We start from the raw sequence: 17,933 nt of genomic DNA, 5'->3' as shown, positions 1-17,933 counted from the left end.
TTTAGTACTGCGAAATAGGGGTTTGTGACATTTTTGAAAGAAGTTGTAAAATTGAGTATTTTTTTTCTTTGTGGATGCACTAATAGGAAAAACATTGGAGGGGCAGTACCAATAGTGGAAAGGCTCTTGAGGGATTAACACTGAAAAAACATCGTGATAAACAACCTATTGTACCTGTTCTTTTTCCTTTCTCCACTGAGAAACATCAGGCTGCTTTTTCTGATTTTAGCCTGTTCCCAACTTGCTCACCCTTGACCTTGCCTCTCAAGAGTAGTTCTAATGGCTATCAAATTTTACAGTTTTCTTGGGCACAAGCATCTTGAAAATATCATGACAACTTGAAAGCCATAAAAACTGCACTGTGTGTTCCTCTGATTCATTAGATCGTAACATTTCCAAGGTCACAGCATCTAAAGAATAAAGATGTTACTTTATTTTTTGACTCATAAATGTTATCTCGGGAAGAACCAGATGTAACAAATGATAGATTTAAATTTGATTTCTTTTATAGAAAAAGTGACTTACAAAGCTTTTCATGGGAAGGGGTTTTCAGAAATGGACTTCACTATGAGATGAAGGTCAAGGTTTTGTTTGGAATAGAAGAAAAGTGAATGAATCTTGATGTGTCAGTATTTTCTTCTTAAAATTTGGACTTGGAGTAGATACCGAATTTTGCTATCACAAAATTCACAGAGGGAACTGGTATTTCAGCAGGTCAGGTTGAGTGGAATTGCTGACATTTTCCCAGCTGATTCTTTATGCATCTAGCTATGTCACCTCTTGCAAATTTTAAGAGTAGACCTGAGCGGACTTCAAATAACTTAGAACATATGGAAATGTGCTGATGCTAAACTCCTCTTGAGAATCTAATATTTTAGTATTCTTGCTCAGGTTGAATGCTTTCCAGAGAGCTGAACTTCTCACAAATTTGGCCTGCACTTAACCAAAACCGTCTTTAACCTGTGCATGAGCTTGTTTTCTGGCCTTGAGATCTGGAGCTGGTTCCCTTCTTCAGTAGGGTGCAACTTGATATAAGAAATACAAATACCTTACATCCAGGTTACCCAGTGCCTGTGTGTAACTGCTGAAAGCATACTAAATGTAGAATCTGCCAAAGACACAGTGTGTATATATAAATATTCCCATGTAGGTTTTATTTATTTTAATGGCTTTTACAGTCCCCAAATCCAGTCATTAAAAAGACTAAGATGCTGATCTGATTATGATCCAGGACTTGAACTTTTTTGTATTCTTGTCAGTGTGCATGTTACTTCATTTCTGCCTGTTTCCTTAAAAGTAAAGTAACAGTGATGATGCTACACTGCTGCTTGTTGTGAATTGGAAGCAGGGACGAGAAATTTAAGTGATGATCCCATCTTGTGTATCTCTTTACTGTGAGTCCCAGGGAAGTCTTCCTGGCTTCATGAAGCCAGTGGCAAAAACACCTTTTGACTTTTGCAGGACTGGGGTTTCACCTCAGGGCATTTCACCTTGGTATTACACGGTCACTTCTTTCCCAAGCATCCAAGATTAAGGTTGCATAAAACTGCAGTGATGAAGACAGTGCTGTTTGTACTGTAGCTCTATTTTTAATTGTGTAGGGTTTGGAACCTAGGGTGGGGCTTTTCTCCTGTATTTTTCTGTGGAAATGAGGATGCTGCATTAGTCCCAGGAGGAACCAGTGACCAAAACCCAGTAAAAAAATTTGAAAGCTTTTAAGAGAGAAGCCATTAAAGTGCAAAATATTAACACATGGAAATAAGTGTTCCAGCATATTGCAATATCCTTTGCTGCATACCAGTTCTGAATAAGCAAGCAACAGGCTGCAATTGCAGAACTGTAGTAGGACGTTTTTTAACAGCATACAACCAATAATAGAGAATTCTGCAAGTGCTATGCTTGGTCCTTTGTAGGGGGCTAGCAGCAACCTCTCATGGAGAAGGAAGGTGAAAACACAGTTCCATTGCTGGCAAGTTTGTAAGGACAATGTTATTTACTGTCTCCATAATGCCTCTTTGGCAATATTTTGTTTGAAGCAGCTAGATAAATAGATGAAGATGAACACCAAAATATTTTTCTCTTCAGATACTGAATAAATAATTTGTAAGTGTATTTTGATGGATAAATCCACACATTTCATGTGATTCTATGAAATGTGTGTATTTATCCGTCTAGGTGGGAGTGTTGATCTGCTTGAGGGTAGGAAGGCTCTACAGAGGGACCTGCACAGGCTGGAGCCATGGGCCAAGGCCAACTGTGTGAGGCTTAATAAGGCCAAGTGCCGGGTCCTGCACTGCAGTCACAACAATCCCAAGCAACGCTACAGGCTTGGGGAAGAGTGGCTGGAAAGCTGCCGGGCAGAAAAGGACCTGGGGGTGCTGGTGGACGGCCACCTTAACGTGAGCCAGCAGTGTGGCTAAGGTGGCCAACAGCATTCTGGCTTGTATCAGGAGTAGCGTGGCCAGCAGTGGTAGGGAAGCGATCGTGCCTCTGTACTCGGCACTGGTGAGGCCTCACCTCGAGTGCTGTGTTCAGTTCTGGGCCCCTCTGTACAAGAGGGACATTGAAGTGCTGGAGCGGGTCCAGAGGAGAGCTACCAAGCTGGTGAGGGGTCTGGAGACCAAGCCATATGAGGAGAGGCTGAGGGAGCTGGGCATGTTTAGTTTGGAGAAGAGGAGGCTGAGGGGAGACCTCATTGCCCTCTACAGCTACCTGAAAGGAGGTTGTAGAGAGGTGGGGGTTGGCCTCTTCTCCCAGGTGAAGAATGACAGGACCAGAGGAAATGGTCTGAAGCTGCGGCAGGGGAGGTTTACGTTAGATATTAGGAAGAATTACTTTACTGAAAGAGTGGTCAGGCACTGGAGCAGCCTGCCCAGGGAGGTGGTTGAGTCACCGTCCCTAGAAGTGTTTAAGAAACATCTAGATGTGGCACTTCAGGGCATGCTCTAGTGGCAGAGATTGTAGGTTGTTTGGTTGGACTCCATGATCTCAAAGGTCCTTTCCAACCATGAAGATTCTATGATTCTGTGATTCTAAGATACACTCAAAAGAATTTAATATTTATTTTCCTAGCTATTTTAGCTCCTTTAGGAAATATTCCACATCTGCATAATATACCTGTGTGCTAAGTTTTGTTTGTGGTTCTCTAAATTAGAAGAAATTGATGTAGGCAGGCATCTTCTTTTGGCTATTTATTTTAAAATGTCCAAGCACATAAATTATTCCTTTCAAAGTCAATAGAAATTTGTGTTTACTAAATCAATTCCATATCTTTCCCTTACATTAGTAGGCAAGAAATACTTTTAAACAAACACATATTTTACCCATTTCTATGCCTATTTTGAACATCTTCTGTTGCATTTTGAGTGTTGGGATCTGTGGCCTTGACAGATGCCAAGATAAAGGTTGTGCAAATGCACACTTTCCCATTTTCTACAGAAATAGAATATTGTGGAATTCAATGCTAGTTTCTATAGAAATAGTAGAATTCAACACTAAAAGCTGAGTTTGGCTCATTGACTTTCAGGCCTTGGCCGTTCTTCCTTTTGCAAGTTAATAGTCGCAAGGCTTCTGTGACAGTTTAGCTGTGACACTGATCCAAAATTCATCAACTCCGTGGAGACATTTGCTCTGATTTCAGTAACTTTGCCATCATGATCTTGATACTTTGCCATGTAGCTGTGCTGACAAATAAATTTGGGTATATGTGTAGTAATAATTTTTGGACATTCAGGAACTTAATGAATGGCAACTGGTATAATGAAGAGTGGGAATGGATTTTGCTGGAGGTAGATTTTGTACTTTCCTGGTATAAAGTCTATGTCACCTTCTAGCAAAGATTATTAGTGGAAAAGATGGTTAGCATGCAGCAAATTTCATGACACTGCTGAAAATGTTTATACAAAATGGGAACTAGTATTTTCCTCTGTTTTACAGTTTGGTTTGTCTTTTGGACATTAGTTATTGCATGCTGATGTGTCTTCTGTTCCCTGCTGAAACAGAAAGCTGAAATACTGTGATGCTGGAAGCCAAAGAGATCCATTATTGGTTTATTTTGAGCATTCCTTAGTCAAGTTGTATGTGCTCCTGGAGGAGCTGCTTCTCTGCAGGGTGGCCTTGTGAGACTTTTGAGAGTGCCATCCCTTTGTTGCAGAATACACAAATGAAACAAATTTCCTGGATAGTGTCAGTATTTCATCAGTAGTAATGAAAGAAGAATCAACCCCAGTCTGTATAAGGTAGATACAGGTCCCCTCGGACTAAAAAGAATGACGTCAGTTAAAGAAGACAACGTCATATTCTTTTCCAATAACTGGAATACAGTGATTGTAAATTACAGCATTTCCTTGTGGTAACAAGTGCAAGGATTTCCTCAGTCACTTGTCTAAGTTTTTTTTAAAAGTTGTTGGATGCTTAATCATTGCAGTCTCATACAGTATGTACTCTTAAGGAACACCACTGCTCATTGAAGAGGACGACAGCAGAGCATGGCAGGGCTGTGTTCCCTGGGGTTGCTGAAAGAGAGTTATTTCCAGGCTGTAACAAAAAGATTCACCTCTGCTTTCCAGAAGGAATTATGGTGTAGTTTCCAAGCTTCTTTCACCTTAGGAAATAGCTGAACCAGTACAGTTACTAGTACACCCAAGTAAGCCAGCTTCTTTTTATCCCTTTTCTTGTCCTGTTAATTTTTTCCTTTAAAACTTTTGAAACAAGCAGTGGATTTTGGAGATTTTCCAAACCAGTTTCAGAAAGAGATGGTCAAAACTAGCTCACCAACACTGAGGATGTGGTTGCATACATCCAGCTCTGGCGTTGGGAGTTGCTGTACCATTTGAACACAGTAAGCCCAAATAGGTTCTTGGCAGAATATGTCTTTATTATAAATGGCCCTACGCCTTCTTAATAATTTTGGTGCATTTAATTTTTTTTCCAGGGATCCTGTAATTGCTGCCATTGTAATACCATATGAAATTAATTCCACTTAGAGAGGAAATTGCAGTCCTTTTTTAAGGGTTTTTCTTGACTAGATGCCCCAAGAGTTGCCTGTCTGCACAGCCAGAATGTACTGGAGTGAAAATTTCATAAATATTTTGCCAGTGTAGATAAAACTTTAGGTTTCCCATTGAGAGCTAGATTGCAGTAAGCCTTGCTAATTCAATAATATATGCACCTGCATCCAGCGCAACAATTTCATGGTCAGATGGCAACATTTCTCTGTTTCTCTCGTTTCATTTGTTTCATTCCTTTATGCTGAAAGACAATATTAAATGATCAAATACTAAGAATAGTTGGATTAGTTAAGGATAGGTGAAGCTGCAGAATTAGTGGGAAGAATTAACTTTCTGAGTTAGATGTTTTTGGAGCCAAGAGTTTGATTAACACCCAATTCTATGATTACAGGAAAAAAAAAAGAATAGGATATGACCTAACAAAAAGGAAATAAACATAGCTGGCCCCTGCAAATTTTGAGTTTTACAATAGATAAAATTAAGAGCAAGCCTGCAGGTTTTATGTGTTTGCATGTACTCCTATTGCTTTTATCGCTATATTAAGCTTACTAAGGAAGCCATATCCTGCCATGTCAGATGTAATACTCTGCCCGTAAATTATTATTGTTCAGCACTTTCACTGAGGCATTCTTTAAAGTCCTCCTCCAGGTATGTAAGAAGAGACGGTTGGGTGGTGTTCACGTTGTTTGCAGGCACGTTGTCTGCTTTTCTCTTCATGCAGGCGGGGCTTGAAGAAGGTTCAACGTTTGAACTTTGCAGGCTTTGTGCATGCTTTTGGTGGGGTTTGTTTGTTTGTTTGTTTTTGTTTTGAAAAATAAAGTGTTAAATTCACCAGACTCATCCCCTTGGTGTTTTAAGTAGCAATACTGCAAATAGAAATTCCAGTCAGCCTGCCAGGTGAAGTCTCTTAAATAGCAAACTCACAACATGGTTCTTAAAAATAGGTAGAATGTTTGTCTCCACTCTAGTTATGTACAGCTTTGGGGTAGAAAAGGGAGAAATAATCTTCCAATCTTTTTGCAAAATTTAATGTAACTGGAACTCAGATTCAGAGAATCTGTTCCTTTTGGTTTTTTTTTCTGGTTTATGTATCTATTGGATTACCCTTCCTGGAACTTAAGTATTTGGATCACTACATCAGCACCTTGTGCTGCTAATCACAGTACAGCTTTTTAGAAATAAGTATTATATAAAGGATAGGCATTCAAAAGGCTTCACACTTCTTTGATTTTTGTCCCTTTTGAAGGCTCTCCCATCACTTATTTACCAAAATAGCCCTATTTGATTAACTGCTTGAAAAAAGGGAATGAATTGTTCAGCCCTTGGCAGTCTGATGCTGAGTAACACAACAACTGACAACGCTTTCTTCTGAATTCCCTCTTCTGAAGAAACACAGTGCTGGATAAAAGTTAAGAACAAATCTTAAAATGAATATACCATTTTTCCTGAGTGTCCTGAAGGAACGCCTGGCATGCCTGATATCAGAATCATGTTATGTGCTTTTTGATTATTGACTTGGACTGTTAAATGATGGCATTCCTGTAGAGCTCTAATTTTGTCCCTGTAGCCTGATAATGATAAAAAGTTTCTGGAAATACTCACGAAACGTTATGGAAGCTGCTAATACCTGCTAAGTGGAAACCTCAGTGGAACACTTTGGCGACGTGCACCCGAGCACACTGGGCTGTAAATAAAGGAGGGTGGCTTCTCAGGGACCTTGCACTACCATGCTGCAGGTGTGTTCTTAATGAGCCCAATACGCAGTATTTGACTTGCTGGTTATTGTTTTCTGAAAAAAATTACAGATGTATCTTTTCGTTGTCCTGCTAGACCCCAGAAGGTAGAGCACACCCATGGTTGTGCTGACTTTGCACTTGCAAAGCTAGTGGATGGCAATCGTTAGTAAGGGACAGGAACTTTCTGAAACAGAGCGGTGGCTGAAAGACTAGCAGTGTACTGTTAAGCAGCAGGGTGTACTTTTGTTAGGAGGATCCTTTCTCGAGCTTCTTATATCCAGCATTTTTGTAGTGCTGAATGCTGAGTTACAGAAAAGCTACCTGGTTTTGCAGGTAAAGCCGTATTCGTAGTTCCTGTTTCAAGCTGCTGAGGAGATTGTAGAAGGGGGTCTTCAGAGCTGTTGCAAGGAAGTGGATGGAGACCTGGCCTGTTCGAGGTTAGGGTGGGTTTCTGGGGCGGGCAGACCTGAGGGGGAAGGCTTGCCAAAAAACTTGACAGGAGCCTGTCCTTGCTCTGACAGATCAAACTTCTCAGAGGGTGGCGCGAGGAAAGTCAGACCTAGCCAGACTCAATCCAAGGGTGAGAAATGCTGAAAGCTTTGAGTGACCGAGTCTGAGCTAGCTGGCTTTTCAGAAGAATCTGGTTTTCCCAAACTACCTTGCTGTCTTGGAATTGTGTCTGTGTATGATACCAAGTAGCAAAGCTGTTCCTGGGGTACTTTTAAAAGTTAAGGGAAAGAAAGAAAAAAAAGCATATGTGAACATGAACCTAAACCAGAAATATTTTAAATGCCTCTGCAATGGAAGGCACATTTGAAATTTACACCCAGGATAGCTCTGATGTAATAATAGGTGAGTTTGTAAAAAGAATACTTCATCTGTTTATCACGGACTGTGTAACTTAGGGACAGTAGCTGGCATTTTTGGGCTAGCACACCACAGACATAGAGCTGATAGTTATCAGACTATGAGGCTGTCTATGATGATTTGTGTATTTTTAGTTGGTTGATGTACACCACTGAATGATTCGTAGCAGTGACTGTGATGCTGCCGTTCTGCGTATAAGCCAAGATACAATCTGTAAGAAGAAGAAAGTTTGCACTTTTTAGAATGAATGAAGAAGTGATTTTTGTATGAGGGAGGGAAGATCAAAATGGGATTAATTGTAGTTGAAGCAGAATGCATCTCTCTTATCATTCATGGTACTCTTTCAGATACAGGCCGTTATACGAAAAATAATTAAAAATAATTCTAGCATACCTTCTCAGAATAAAGTATCGGGCTTTTTGGTGTTGTTGGTTTTGCCGTATGTGAATTAATACAGAAAATGATAATAGGGCTTATTTTGTGGGGGAAGAGGAAGAGACAGACAAAGCTGTACCAAGTTATCAATAGTAACTTCATAGAGCTCAGTGGACTGTGACAGCTATTTCAGAAATGGTGTTTTTCAAGGTTTGTTGTACATAACTACAGCCTTATGTATTGTCAGGAATATAGCAGATCTTCCTTGTTCTGAGAAGACAATTTTTTGTTAAACAAGGCATACTTTTGTCTTATGCCATATTAATAGCATGTTTCAGATGGTTGTTTGTTACTACAAAGTCAAAGGTTTAACTCATTGTCTGCTTGGTTATTTTAAATACAAAAAGCAAAACCTACATTTTAAATATAAAAAATTTACCAAAATCAGGTGTTTCTTTTTAATTTTTGACAACATGTCATTGTTTACTGTGATGATGCTACAATTATTTTGGGAAAGAGTGTTCTATACATTGTCTTGCTGCTTTTCAGTCATATATGACCCTGATATATTCAGTCAGTAATTCCCTGAGAACATCTGTTGTATGAAATATGCAACATGAGTCTATAGAAAGATTAGGAACATGCGTATATTCAAAGACCATGCTCAGTTGGAGAGATTTTTTTGTATTCTTAATATTCTCTTTTTACAAAAGCTTCTTTTTCCTCCTCTTGTGTTTTAGATATTGATGAGTGTGAAAATGACTTCTACAATGGGGGTTGCGTCCATGAGTGTATCAACATTCCAGGCAACTACAGGTGTACATGCTATGATGGCTTCATGTTAGCCCATGATGGCCACAACTGCCTCGGTAAGTAGTGAATGCTGGCAAGACAGTTTCGTTTCGTGAATGTGGTAAGAAAGCCTGATCTGCTTGCTGCGTTTTGTTATCTGGTATGTTTTCAGTAAAGACTTGATCCAGATCACACTGAATAAGTTCAGATCTGTGTGTTGACTTCAGTGTGGTTTAGACCAGACCCTTAAAGTTGGCACTCTTAATCCTAACATACTCAAATCAATTTGCTGATCTTTAACATTGCTAAAAAAAACCCCTGACCTCCAAAGCCTATGTTGGGTGTTTAGGCTTCTTTTTTTAAGAAAAGTAATCTGTCCCATCTACTTAAATATATTTTGTCTGTTTCTTCCAACTTTTGTAATTTCAGGCGTATCTTTAAAGCTCACCCTCCCCTTTTTTCCCTTTAAGGGTAACATAGTTCTAGGATATGCTGTATGAACAGAAATTACAGAATGTTAGAAGTGCAAGTGTGATGAAGGAATACTTGGACAATAAAACAGGGCAGAAGAAACAGTTATCAGTAATAGCTGTTTACAAAGGGGCGGGACACAGTCCACCAACTGTACAAAGCCATGTTCAGAGCAGGAACTTAATTGCTTCAGCAGTCTGAGGATTTTGGAATCTGTTTTTTTTTTGATACATGTCCATTGCTCTGGTTTAAATACATTTTGGTTATCCTAAAAGCTGAAAAATACATGTTTTGTTTTGAAATTTCTTCACATCAATTACCTGGAAATTATTACCAGTCAATAACCTTTGACTGCTATATCCAATTTCCTATAACCTGCTTTATTGGTAGTCATTTTAGCTAAATCCTAGTGCCTAGGGACTATCTTCCTCAATATTTCCGATATAAATGCAACGACCAGTGTTTGGTGCAGTCCCAAATTCAATTCAAGGTGATGTTTATAAAACAGTGTGGAAAATAGGTATTTTTTCTGGGTCACACAGCACCTTTACTTTGGTAAAACTGAGATTCTTTGCAATAAATGTCAGGCAGTCAGATATTGAACCAGAAATAATGAAGTCCAGTAACACCAGTCTTCACTCACTGAAGCTATGGAACAACTAGAATTTCTGAGCAAGGATTTGGTTAGCCTTTCAGTAGATGTATTTTCTACTGGGTTAATTTTCAAACTGAGTAGTGTTTGTTCAGATGGATTATGTATCGTGACCATTGACAGACTTTTGACCTGAACTTCCAAATTTCATTTGTTATAGAGCGGACTAAATAGATTTATTTGCCTCAACCTGAGGTGGTCAAATGATTAATTGTGCAAGATGTGTTCCTTATACAAAGAGCAGCCAGCCATTCATTTAAAAAGGAAAGAAAAATTCTATTTATAACAATGTTCATAAATATCTCTTAATAAAACAGGACACAAACATAATCAAATAGTTCAACTATTTGGAATTCGAATAACTGTGCATGTATGTTGTTTCAAACAGCTTGCTATTTTCAACTTTGTTTCCAAGTGATTCCGGTAGTAGTGGGGAAAATTAGGTTAGCAATTATTAACAGCAAAAAGAATGACCTGATAAAGAACTACCTGATAAAGAATGAACCTTTCAGGAGATCTGTGGTATTTTTTTGGACCTCTGCTGCCTGTGTTTTTGCTCTCTGGTCATCAAACATACAGGCTGGATCTACAGAGATAGCCAAATTTCTAATTTTCTTTTCATTAATTTCTATTCAGCCACTTGATTTTTTTTTGAAAAAAAAATGCCTGCAATAATATAAACCATTGTGCTTAACAGGTGACTACGGTTGACAGTATTGATCAAAAGGTTGCCAAGAGATCTTTCAGATTTTTTAGAATTGGTGTCTGCCTGTATTTGTGGTCTACTCTGAGCTGACTTTCTGCATTACCCCAGAAATGTTAGGAACCATGTTGTTTCTAAAAGAGGTTCAGTGAAAAGGTGGATGGGAACAATAGCAAAGGGTTCCCTTTCACCCAGTCTGCAACTGTAGGACGCTAAAAGAGGTCACAATTGCCTTTTTAATTTTAATAGTGCAGACTGGGGAAGTTTCTGTTCCTCAAATGCAGATTGAATATTTGCAACTAATGAATTGTCTTTGATATTTCTCAGTAAAATAACTGCTTTTACTTGGAGGCACTGAGAAGGGAATCAAGGCACATTCCTCTTTCTCCTTTTTTTAAAATTTGGGTGAATTCACTGAAGGCAAAAGTGTCTAGTTGTAAGGTCTCAGACCAAAGTTTTTAATCCTGACAGCGGCCATGCAAATCCTGCTACAACTGCCTGTCGTGCATGAACTCCAGTTTGAGACACTGTCACTAGAAAAAGAGATAACTTCATTTTTCTGTCATCATTTGGTCCCTAGCTGGCTGCTGGCATTAGTAGTTAGTACTGAGTGCTGGGGTGGCCTGGTTTTGCCCATTAGCACAGTGTGAGTTTTGAAAAGGGGAACATCCTACTCTTTTTCCTTCTGGAGTAGTTGTATTTCCCTTCACTATGGTACCGGAAATGTGTAAATGCAGTTGGCTGTTTTTAAGAGGATGCAGTGAGGTCTCATATCAAAACCAAACCTTGTATTTGCACATGTTTAAATTAGGATTATAACTTTGGGGAAAATTTTCCCAGAATGTAAAACCTGTTTAACTTATTTTGGAGATATTTTTTTTTTCCCATGAGGAAATCAGGCATTGAAAGGAATTAAAGTTTTGATGAGTCCAGTGGTTTCTGCCTGTTCTTGCTTTTTGAGAAACCACTTATTTTTTATGGTTTATAAGAATACAAAGACTTCTTCATAAGATTAGTTACAATGTTTTTCACCTTTCAATACATTCTTTTACTGATTTCTGCCCCTTCCCCCTAGGACTTTACAGAACTGTCAAAATGGAGATTGCTGGTTAGGTACTGTGTAATATATTCTATTTTATCAAGTTTATGTTCCTCTTAAAAAAGGCATGTAATGTTTGATCAGCATGCTGAAATTAAGTGTCTATACACATCAAGTAGGGATGTAGTGGATCTTGTATAGAATTATGTCATTTCCACAGAATTTGTAGATGAGCTGATAAAACTCACAGTAGGTTGATTTCAAAAACCCTGCCTGAACCGTCTTCTCATACAGCACCATGGATGTGTATGTGCTTGGGTAGAAGATTTCCTAGGAATGACCCAGCATCTGATCACACTATTCCTACTTCTTCCCCATCCTTTGGCCTTCCAGGCATTACTGTTGGGGTCCATTTTGTCGGCGCGTTGTGAGCCAGGCAGCAAGAATTCGTAGAGGTCAATTCAACTGCCTAAACATAGGAGCCTCGTGCCAGTCAGCCTGGAGCTGGTAGATGCAATGTGAGATCTACAGGAGTAGGTCAGGAGTGTGAGATGGAGGCTAGATGGGATAATATAAGGAATCTAAAATGGCACCTGACTCCACTCTGTAGACAGCTGAATTGCTCTCTCCCTGACTTGGGCTGCATTTTATCATGCACGCATCAACATAAATCTTTGTCTAGTGATTTTAGATAGAAGATTTAGGGATGAAACCCTGTGATAGTTCACTGGTAGTCCTGTAGGCCATCTAGGAACCTCTAGGAAATGGGTTGCAATGGACAAGACCGTTATACCAGGATTTCTGCATCTCTTGCTTGACTGAAGTCTGTGCAAAATTTAAAGCCATCTCTTCTTGTCAGGGTGTACATTACTTTTTAAACCATCACTGAATGTCTTTCTAGTAATGTCAGTATAGCAAGATGATTGCAATCTTCTTTATAAATACCAAACTTGGAGTATTCACAGCTAATTACATCAGATGTAGTCAACAGGTTAGGTATTTTTTCCTGAGTTCTTGTTTCAACATTTCTCTCTCTCTTTCTAATCAAGTGAAATTTCTTATTTATTTATTTGTTGGGAGGAGGTGTTTGTTTAAGAATTCATGGCTAAAATTTGTACTGGAAAGTGTCCAAAACTGTCCTCAGGGGAACTTGACTCGCCTTCTATTTGACATTTTTATTGAGGAATTTCTCAAATATAACATGAAATGACACCACAGGGAATTCAAACTATGATGAGATCCTTGTCTGGCTAAAAAAAAATTATTTTAGCACTGTAATCACTTGAAATAGCAGTAGTTCTTTCTCAAAATTGCTCTAAATTCTGCTCAGTGGATGCAAGACTAATATTTGGTCTCATGCAATAGGTTTTATTTATCCTTCATTTGAAACTTGTCATGAAATATGGTTTCCCCTCTCATATATGAAATACCAGTCTGATTTTTTTGTAAGTATTAGTTCACTCGTCCAGATGTTCTTTCCTGTTTGATTATTTTTTTCTCCATAATCTTACTGATAAATTGATTTTTCCTTCTTTGTTTCTTTCACATGTTGAGGCGTGCTATCAGTTTTCGTTCTCTTGCCCTTAGGAGAGATTACGGCATAACTGATCATCCTTCCTATTAGTCCCAAACACTTTACCCATCTCATTTGTAGCGAATCAAAGTCTATTCTCAGATATTTGGTAAAATCTGTGAATCTGTTACGCAAAATATCAATGGAGAAAACTTATGCCTTTAAATCTGGTTATTCAAAATATACTCCCTGCTCTGATTCAGCATGACACTTATTAAAGGTGTTCCTCCTTTGCCTAGTTTTCTTACCTTATTGGTTTAATATCAAATAAGAAGACTGGACTTTTGCATATGTGTAAGTGCATTATTGATTGGAGGCCGCTTTGGCAGTTGGGCATATTTGTACTCTGTCTTGGTGTCCTCTTGGAGGCTTTCAGTAAGACAGATAGCAGATAGCAGAGGCGGTAGGTTGAGCCTGGTGTTGCAAGCCTGGGTATTGTACAAAGTAACATATGTGATGTATGGGGATGCCATAGAGAAGGCTTGAGAATTTGTCTTCCTTTTCAGTGAGAATTTCCGGGGAGCTTGGCATAGCTGCCACTATGGTGACTCCAGAATGTACCCAGAAGGTAAAAGGGAGTTTCCTGGGGGTTTTTTAGTTTACTTTCAAGCTACTGGGATAAGAATTGTCACATGGAAAGAAAGCCTCTGTTTCTTCATCAGCAGTAAGGCTTCAGCTGGTGGAGAGCTGTTCAGTTTAGGGCATTGCACCTGGATGAAGCCAAAAGAGAGCGGTGAGAATGAGTGATCTGAAAAATCGTAGAATATCTTGAGTTGGAAGGGACCTATAAGGATCATGTGGTCTAACATGGCTAATGCCAGAAGAATGGAAGAAAAGGTAGTTTTCTTCTAAGGAAGAGAAGATTAAAAAGAAGACACAATAGTCATCAAATCCAAAAAAGGCTGTTGCAAAGAATTAGATTTTTACTGTTTTGTTTTTGTATCCCCGCAGAAGCGAGTGAGGTAGTGCAATAGTATTTGGTTACTCCACTTGGGAAATTCAGAAAGAGCACTGAATTATTTTTCCTTACTCCTGAAGTACTCTCATGTGTAGTACCATTGTCTTACATTAGTCTCTCTCCTACTGTGTAAAAATGTAGGCTTCCTGGGAGAGTATTATGTGTTGTGTTGGTCTGAAGCATCACCAAAGAAGACAGTTCTGAAGCTTATCATGGATTACTAAAGCCTTGGGATTTGTCCAGGAACAGCTTGCTAGAAATCTTGCTGAAAGCAGTTCTTACTGGTATTTCTGACTAAATCTTACGAATTTATTCAGCATCTGCAAATAGAAAGTAGAAGACAGTGGCATAACTATTTGGATCAGAAAGCAGAGAGCCTTGCTTTGCACAATTTCCTTGCCAATGGGCTCACATATCATCTGATACTCCAAGCCTTCTGGAATTTACCTATCTCTGATCAGAATGTGAAATAACGGGGAATAAAGAGTGTGCAAGAAAAATATGTAGCAACAAAAGCTGACTGTCATTGGTTCTTACTTGAGAAAACCATGTAATACCTCCTCCACATTCTGCTCTTCTATCCTTTTTTCCTGTAGGCAGACTTTTGTGTACACATAGTTAAGGAATTCTTCCTAAAAAATCGACATAACTCATTGTTTTGTCTTTGTCAAACCAAATCAGGGTGTGAAAAATATTTCATGTTAAAGAATGGAATTGCTTGGAGTGATTTTCTTTTGCTTATCTATTCAGATATAAATACGAATTGCTATGAAGTGCTACTCATCTCTCTCTGTTTTGTGTAGGCTTTTTTTATTTATTTTTTCCTTAGCTCTGATTTGTGATAGTCCCTTTTTAAAAGGAAGTAAGCATTGCGATTTTGCAAAAACACTTCTTGCTTTCAGGTTGCACTCAACTCTTCTTTCCTCTAAAGATTAGCATAGGTTCCATGAAGACCTCTGCTCTTTATAATTTCTCTAATTAGTAAGTGTGCTCAAGGGGGTTGTAAACTCTTCTCAGAAACCATCAAAAAAGATACAAAGGAGCATGGACAAAAAATTTATCATAATGTATTCAGAGATGTATTTATTTTATTTATAGGTTTTTCTGTGGTATTCATTGCTGTGATATAGGAACATATGTGAACACCTTGTAAATACTAATAGATTTGTCCTCAGAAAGTCCTGTAATGAAAAGAAGTATAATTTTCATTGTTTTATACATGAGGAACTAGGGCAAACAGATTAAGTTACTTCTCAGTCTTCACACAGGGTGTATGCAGCATAGCCAAGGATAGAATCACTACCCTTCGGAATCCCTGCTTACATACTCTTTAGTTCAAATATTCTGTGTAACTTTGGTTTCTCTTACAGAAAAATAACAATTACTAGATTTGGACATCTAGGATATGATATGTCTGTTAATTCTCTTGTATGTCAGACCTCCTGAAAATAACTATAGAAGTAGGTTTTGATGATGCAGTATAGTTTATGGTTCTTCACCAGTTAATCCTGTGCCTGATAGAGAAGAGTCTTGGGAAGCAGAGTGAACTTCTGATTATAAATCAAGCCAGAAATGCAATTACTAGTGTGCATTATAGATTCCATAAAGCTCTCTGCAAGAGCTGAGTGTTCAGTGCGGTAGACAAAAGCACAAGCACAGTCTCAGCTGTGAATTCAGTAGCAAAGACTCGAATAGCAAAGTCCTGGTTATGTCCACAATCTTAAAGGTGTGCTTTGGGCAGAAGGCCTGATTTTCCAGCCTGAAAAATTGACATTACTATTTTATTTGTCTATTCTCAGATACTGTTTTGCATTACTTGCCAAAGCGACTAAGTCACGTGGGAGCCCCTGTGGGAAAGGAGAGGTGTCACTTTCCCTGGAGCAACTGAATCTGCTCCAGGAGTGGTACTAGTCTGCTAGCTTTGGTAGGTGGAGCAGGGCAACAACTGCAGCAAGGCATTTGGGAGCCTACAGCTAAAGGAGAAACTTCTGACAAACCAGGAGCAGATGGTCACAGGCCTCAAAGTAACATCTGCTTGTTATAAAATCAGCCTTGGGATCCCAAATCCAGTATACCACTTAGATTCATCTTTGGAATCACACAATTTCTTTTCTTCTAAGCTCTGAGGTTAGGATCTAAACCCAAGTTCCTGTCTTGCACTGCTCCATTAAAATCCGTTGGCTAATTTTAAGAGGAGAGGTTTTAACCCTGGCATGTAGGCTTAATTCCTGGCCGGCTAGTAGTAATCTACAATCTGACTCAGGTGACAAAAAGAACATTATTATGTACACATGTGTATGTATGTAAGATCATATCGTTTATCCTCTTTCAGTGAATGTTGCAGTGCTCTATGTTTATCTTTCAAAGCAAACCCAAAAAGTTAGAATCCAAAATCTACCTATTCCTACCCTTCTGCTTGTCTGAACATATACACTGGGATGGGGGATTGTGGCAGAATCTGCCTATGAACATGAAGTAGGAGGAGAGCTGCAAGTATATGAGAAATCATTTCTAAAGCTCCCAGATGTAAAATGTCAAGAAGGGGTACATAACTCATTTAGGATTGCATAATCACTGGTATGATTAAAGAGACCAGTGTCTTCCTTTTAATTTAGCTTTATTTTTCTTCTTCTCCAGACAGCTGTGCACAATGTGTTGCTTACTTGAACTCCAAATGAATGCTTCTATTAACGATGTTTATTTTTCTTTATGTTTCCCAACAGTTCAAATAGATTTTTTTTTTTTAATGTGAACATTTTTAATATAAAACTAAGCAGCTTTTGGAGAGTTGTTTTTAGTTTCAGAAAAACAAATATTTTAAAGAGAAGCTGAAAAATGGTCCATTTTCTTGGCTATCTTCCAGTTTTCCTTGCCCTTCTTTCCTAATTCCAGGAGACTGTTAGGTGAGCCGACAGTTTTGTCCTTCTCTAGCACATCAGCAGGGCCTCTAATAATATTATCAGTCATAAACTCTCTCCCAGATTTTCGTGGTTTCTAATCTTAAACTCCTTGGCAGATGGAGGAGGGTTGAATAAACCCAATAGCCTTCTTTTCATAACTCTTCATTTTTATTAAAACACATGTAAAGTTATGGTATTTTTGTAGAGAAAGTTATTAATCTAAATCTTGAGGTTCTTACTCATTTCCAGTGATTCCAGTGAGAGTTTTGCTTGAGCAGAACTTCGGGACTTGGCAGTTGTTTTATGTCTTGAGAGAAGGAGGCCAGACTCCCAAATCCAGGGGTCAGTGGTTGAGTAGCGGGGATCTGTTCTAAATGTGAGGGGCCCAGGCACAAAATGGGGCCCTATATAATGTATATTTACATACATGATGAAAAGTGTTGAAATGCAAGTTTTAACAATAGATGTATCTGTATGTTTTAAACCTTGATGTGTTCTGTATTTCTGCAAACGATGACTGGCAGTGATTGGGTCCTTGGAGCATAGTAAGAACCTTGGGATTACAGGGGGCCCAGAGGTATTAACCTCCCTCAGACAAGCTGCAGTGGGTGCATATGCAAAAATCCATGCTGCAAATGGCACAAGTAACTGAATTTTAGTGACAAATGCATTTTTTCAGGAAGAAAAACTGGAGTGCATTTTTTAAAGTTCTTTGTTTTTCAGATGCAAGCCTAAATGACAAAGAAAGTTACTTTCTGATGTGTTTCTTCAGCAAACTAATTTTGACCGTATTACTATTTTCAGATCTTTTATCAGTCTTGCTTGGTCTGCACATTTGATGAATTATAAATGCTGGGA

At 38.7% G+C, this 17,933-nt stretch overlaps 1 protein-coding gene across 5 annotated transcripts in view; it reads left to right on the top strand.

The window, feature by feature from the left end:
* The window catches only part of SCUBE1 (signal peptide, CUB domain and EGF like domain containing 1), a 218,861-nt gene that overhangs the window by 25,348 nt on the left and 175,580 nt on the right, over positions 1–17,933 (top strand). For all 5 annotated transcript variants that reach the window (XM_063354685.1, XM_063354678.1, XM_063354669.1 and 2 more), the window contains exon 3: positions 8,728–8,856. In XM_063354685.1, coding sequence (XP_063210755.1) covers positions 8,728–8,856 — 129 coding nt within the window. The remainder of the gene's footprint in view (positions 1–8,727; positions 8,857–17,933) is intronic.

This window comes from Chroicocephalus ridibundus, chromosome 1, assembly GCF_963924245.1.
Source record: "Chroicocephalus ridibundus chromosome 1, bChrRid1.1, whole genome shotgun sequence".
In the NCBI taxonomy this organism is placed as follows: domain Eukaryota; kingdom Metazoa; phylum Chordata; class Aves; order Charadriiformes; family Laridae; genus Chroicocephalus; species Chroicocephalus ridibundus.
This window is presented reverse-complemented; position numbering and strand designations above follow the sequence as displayed.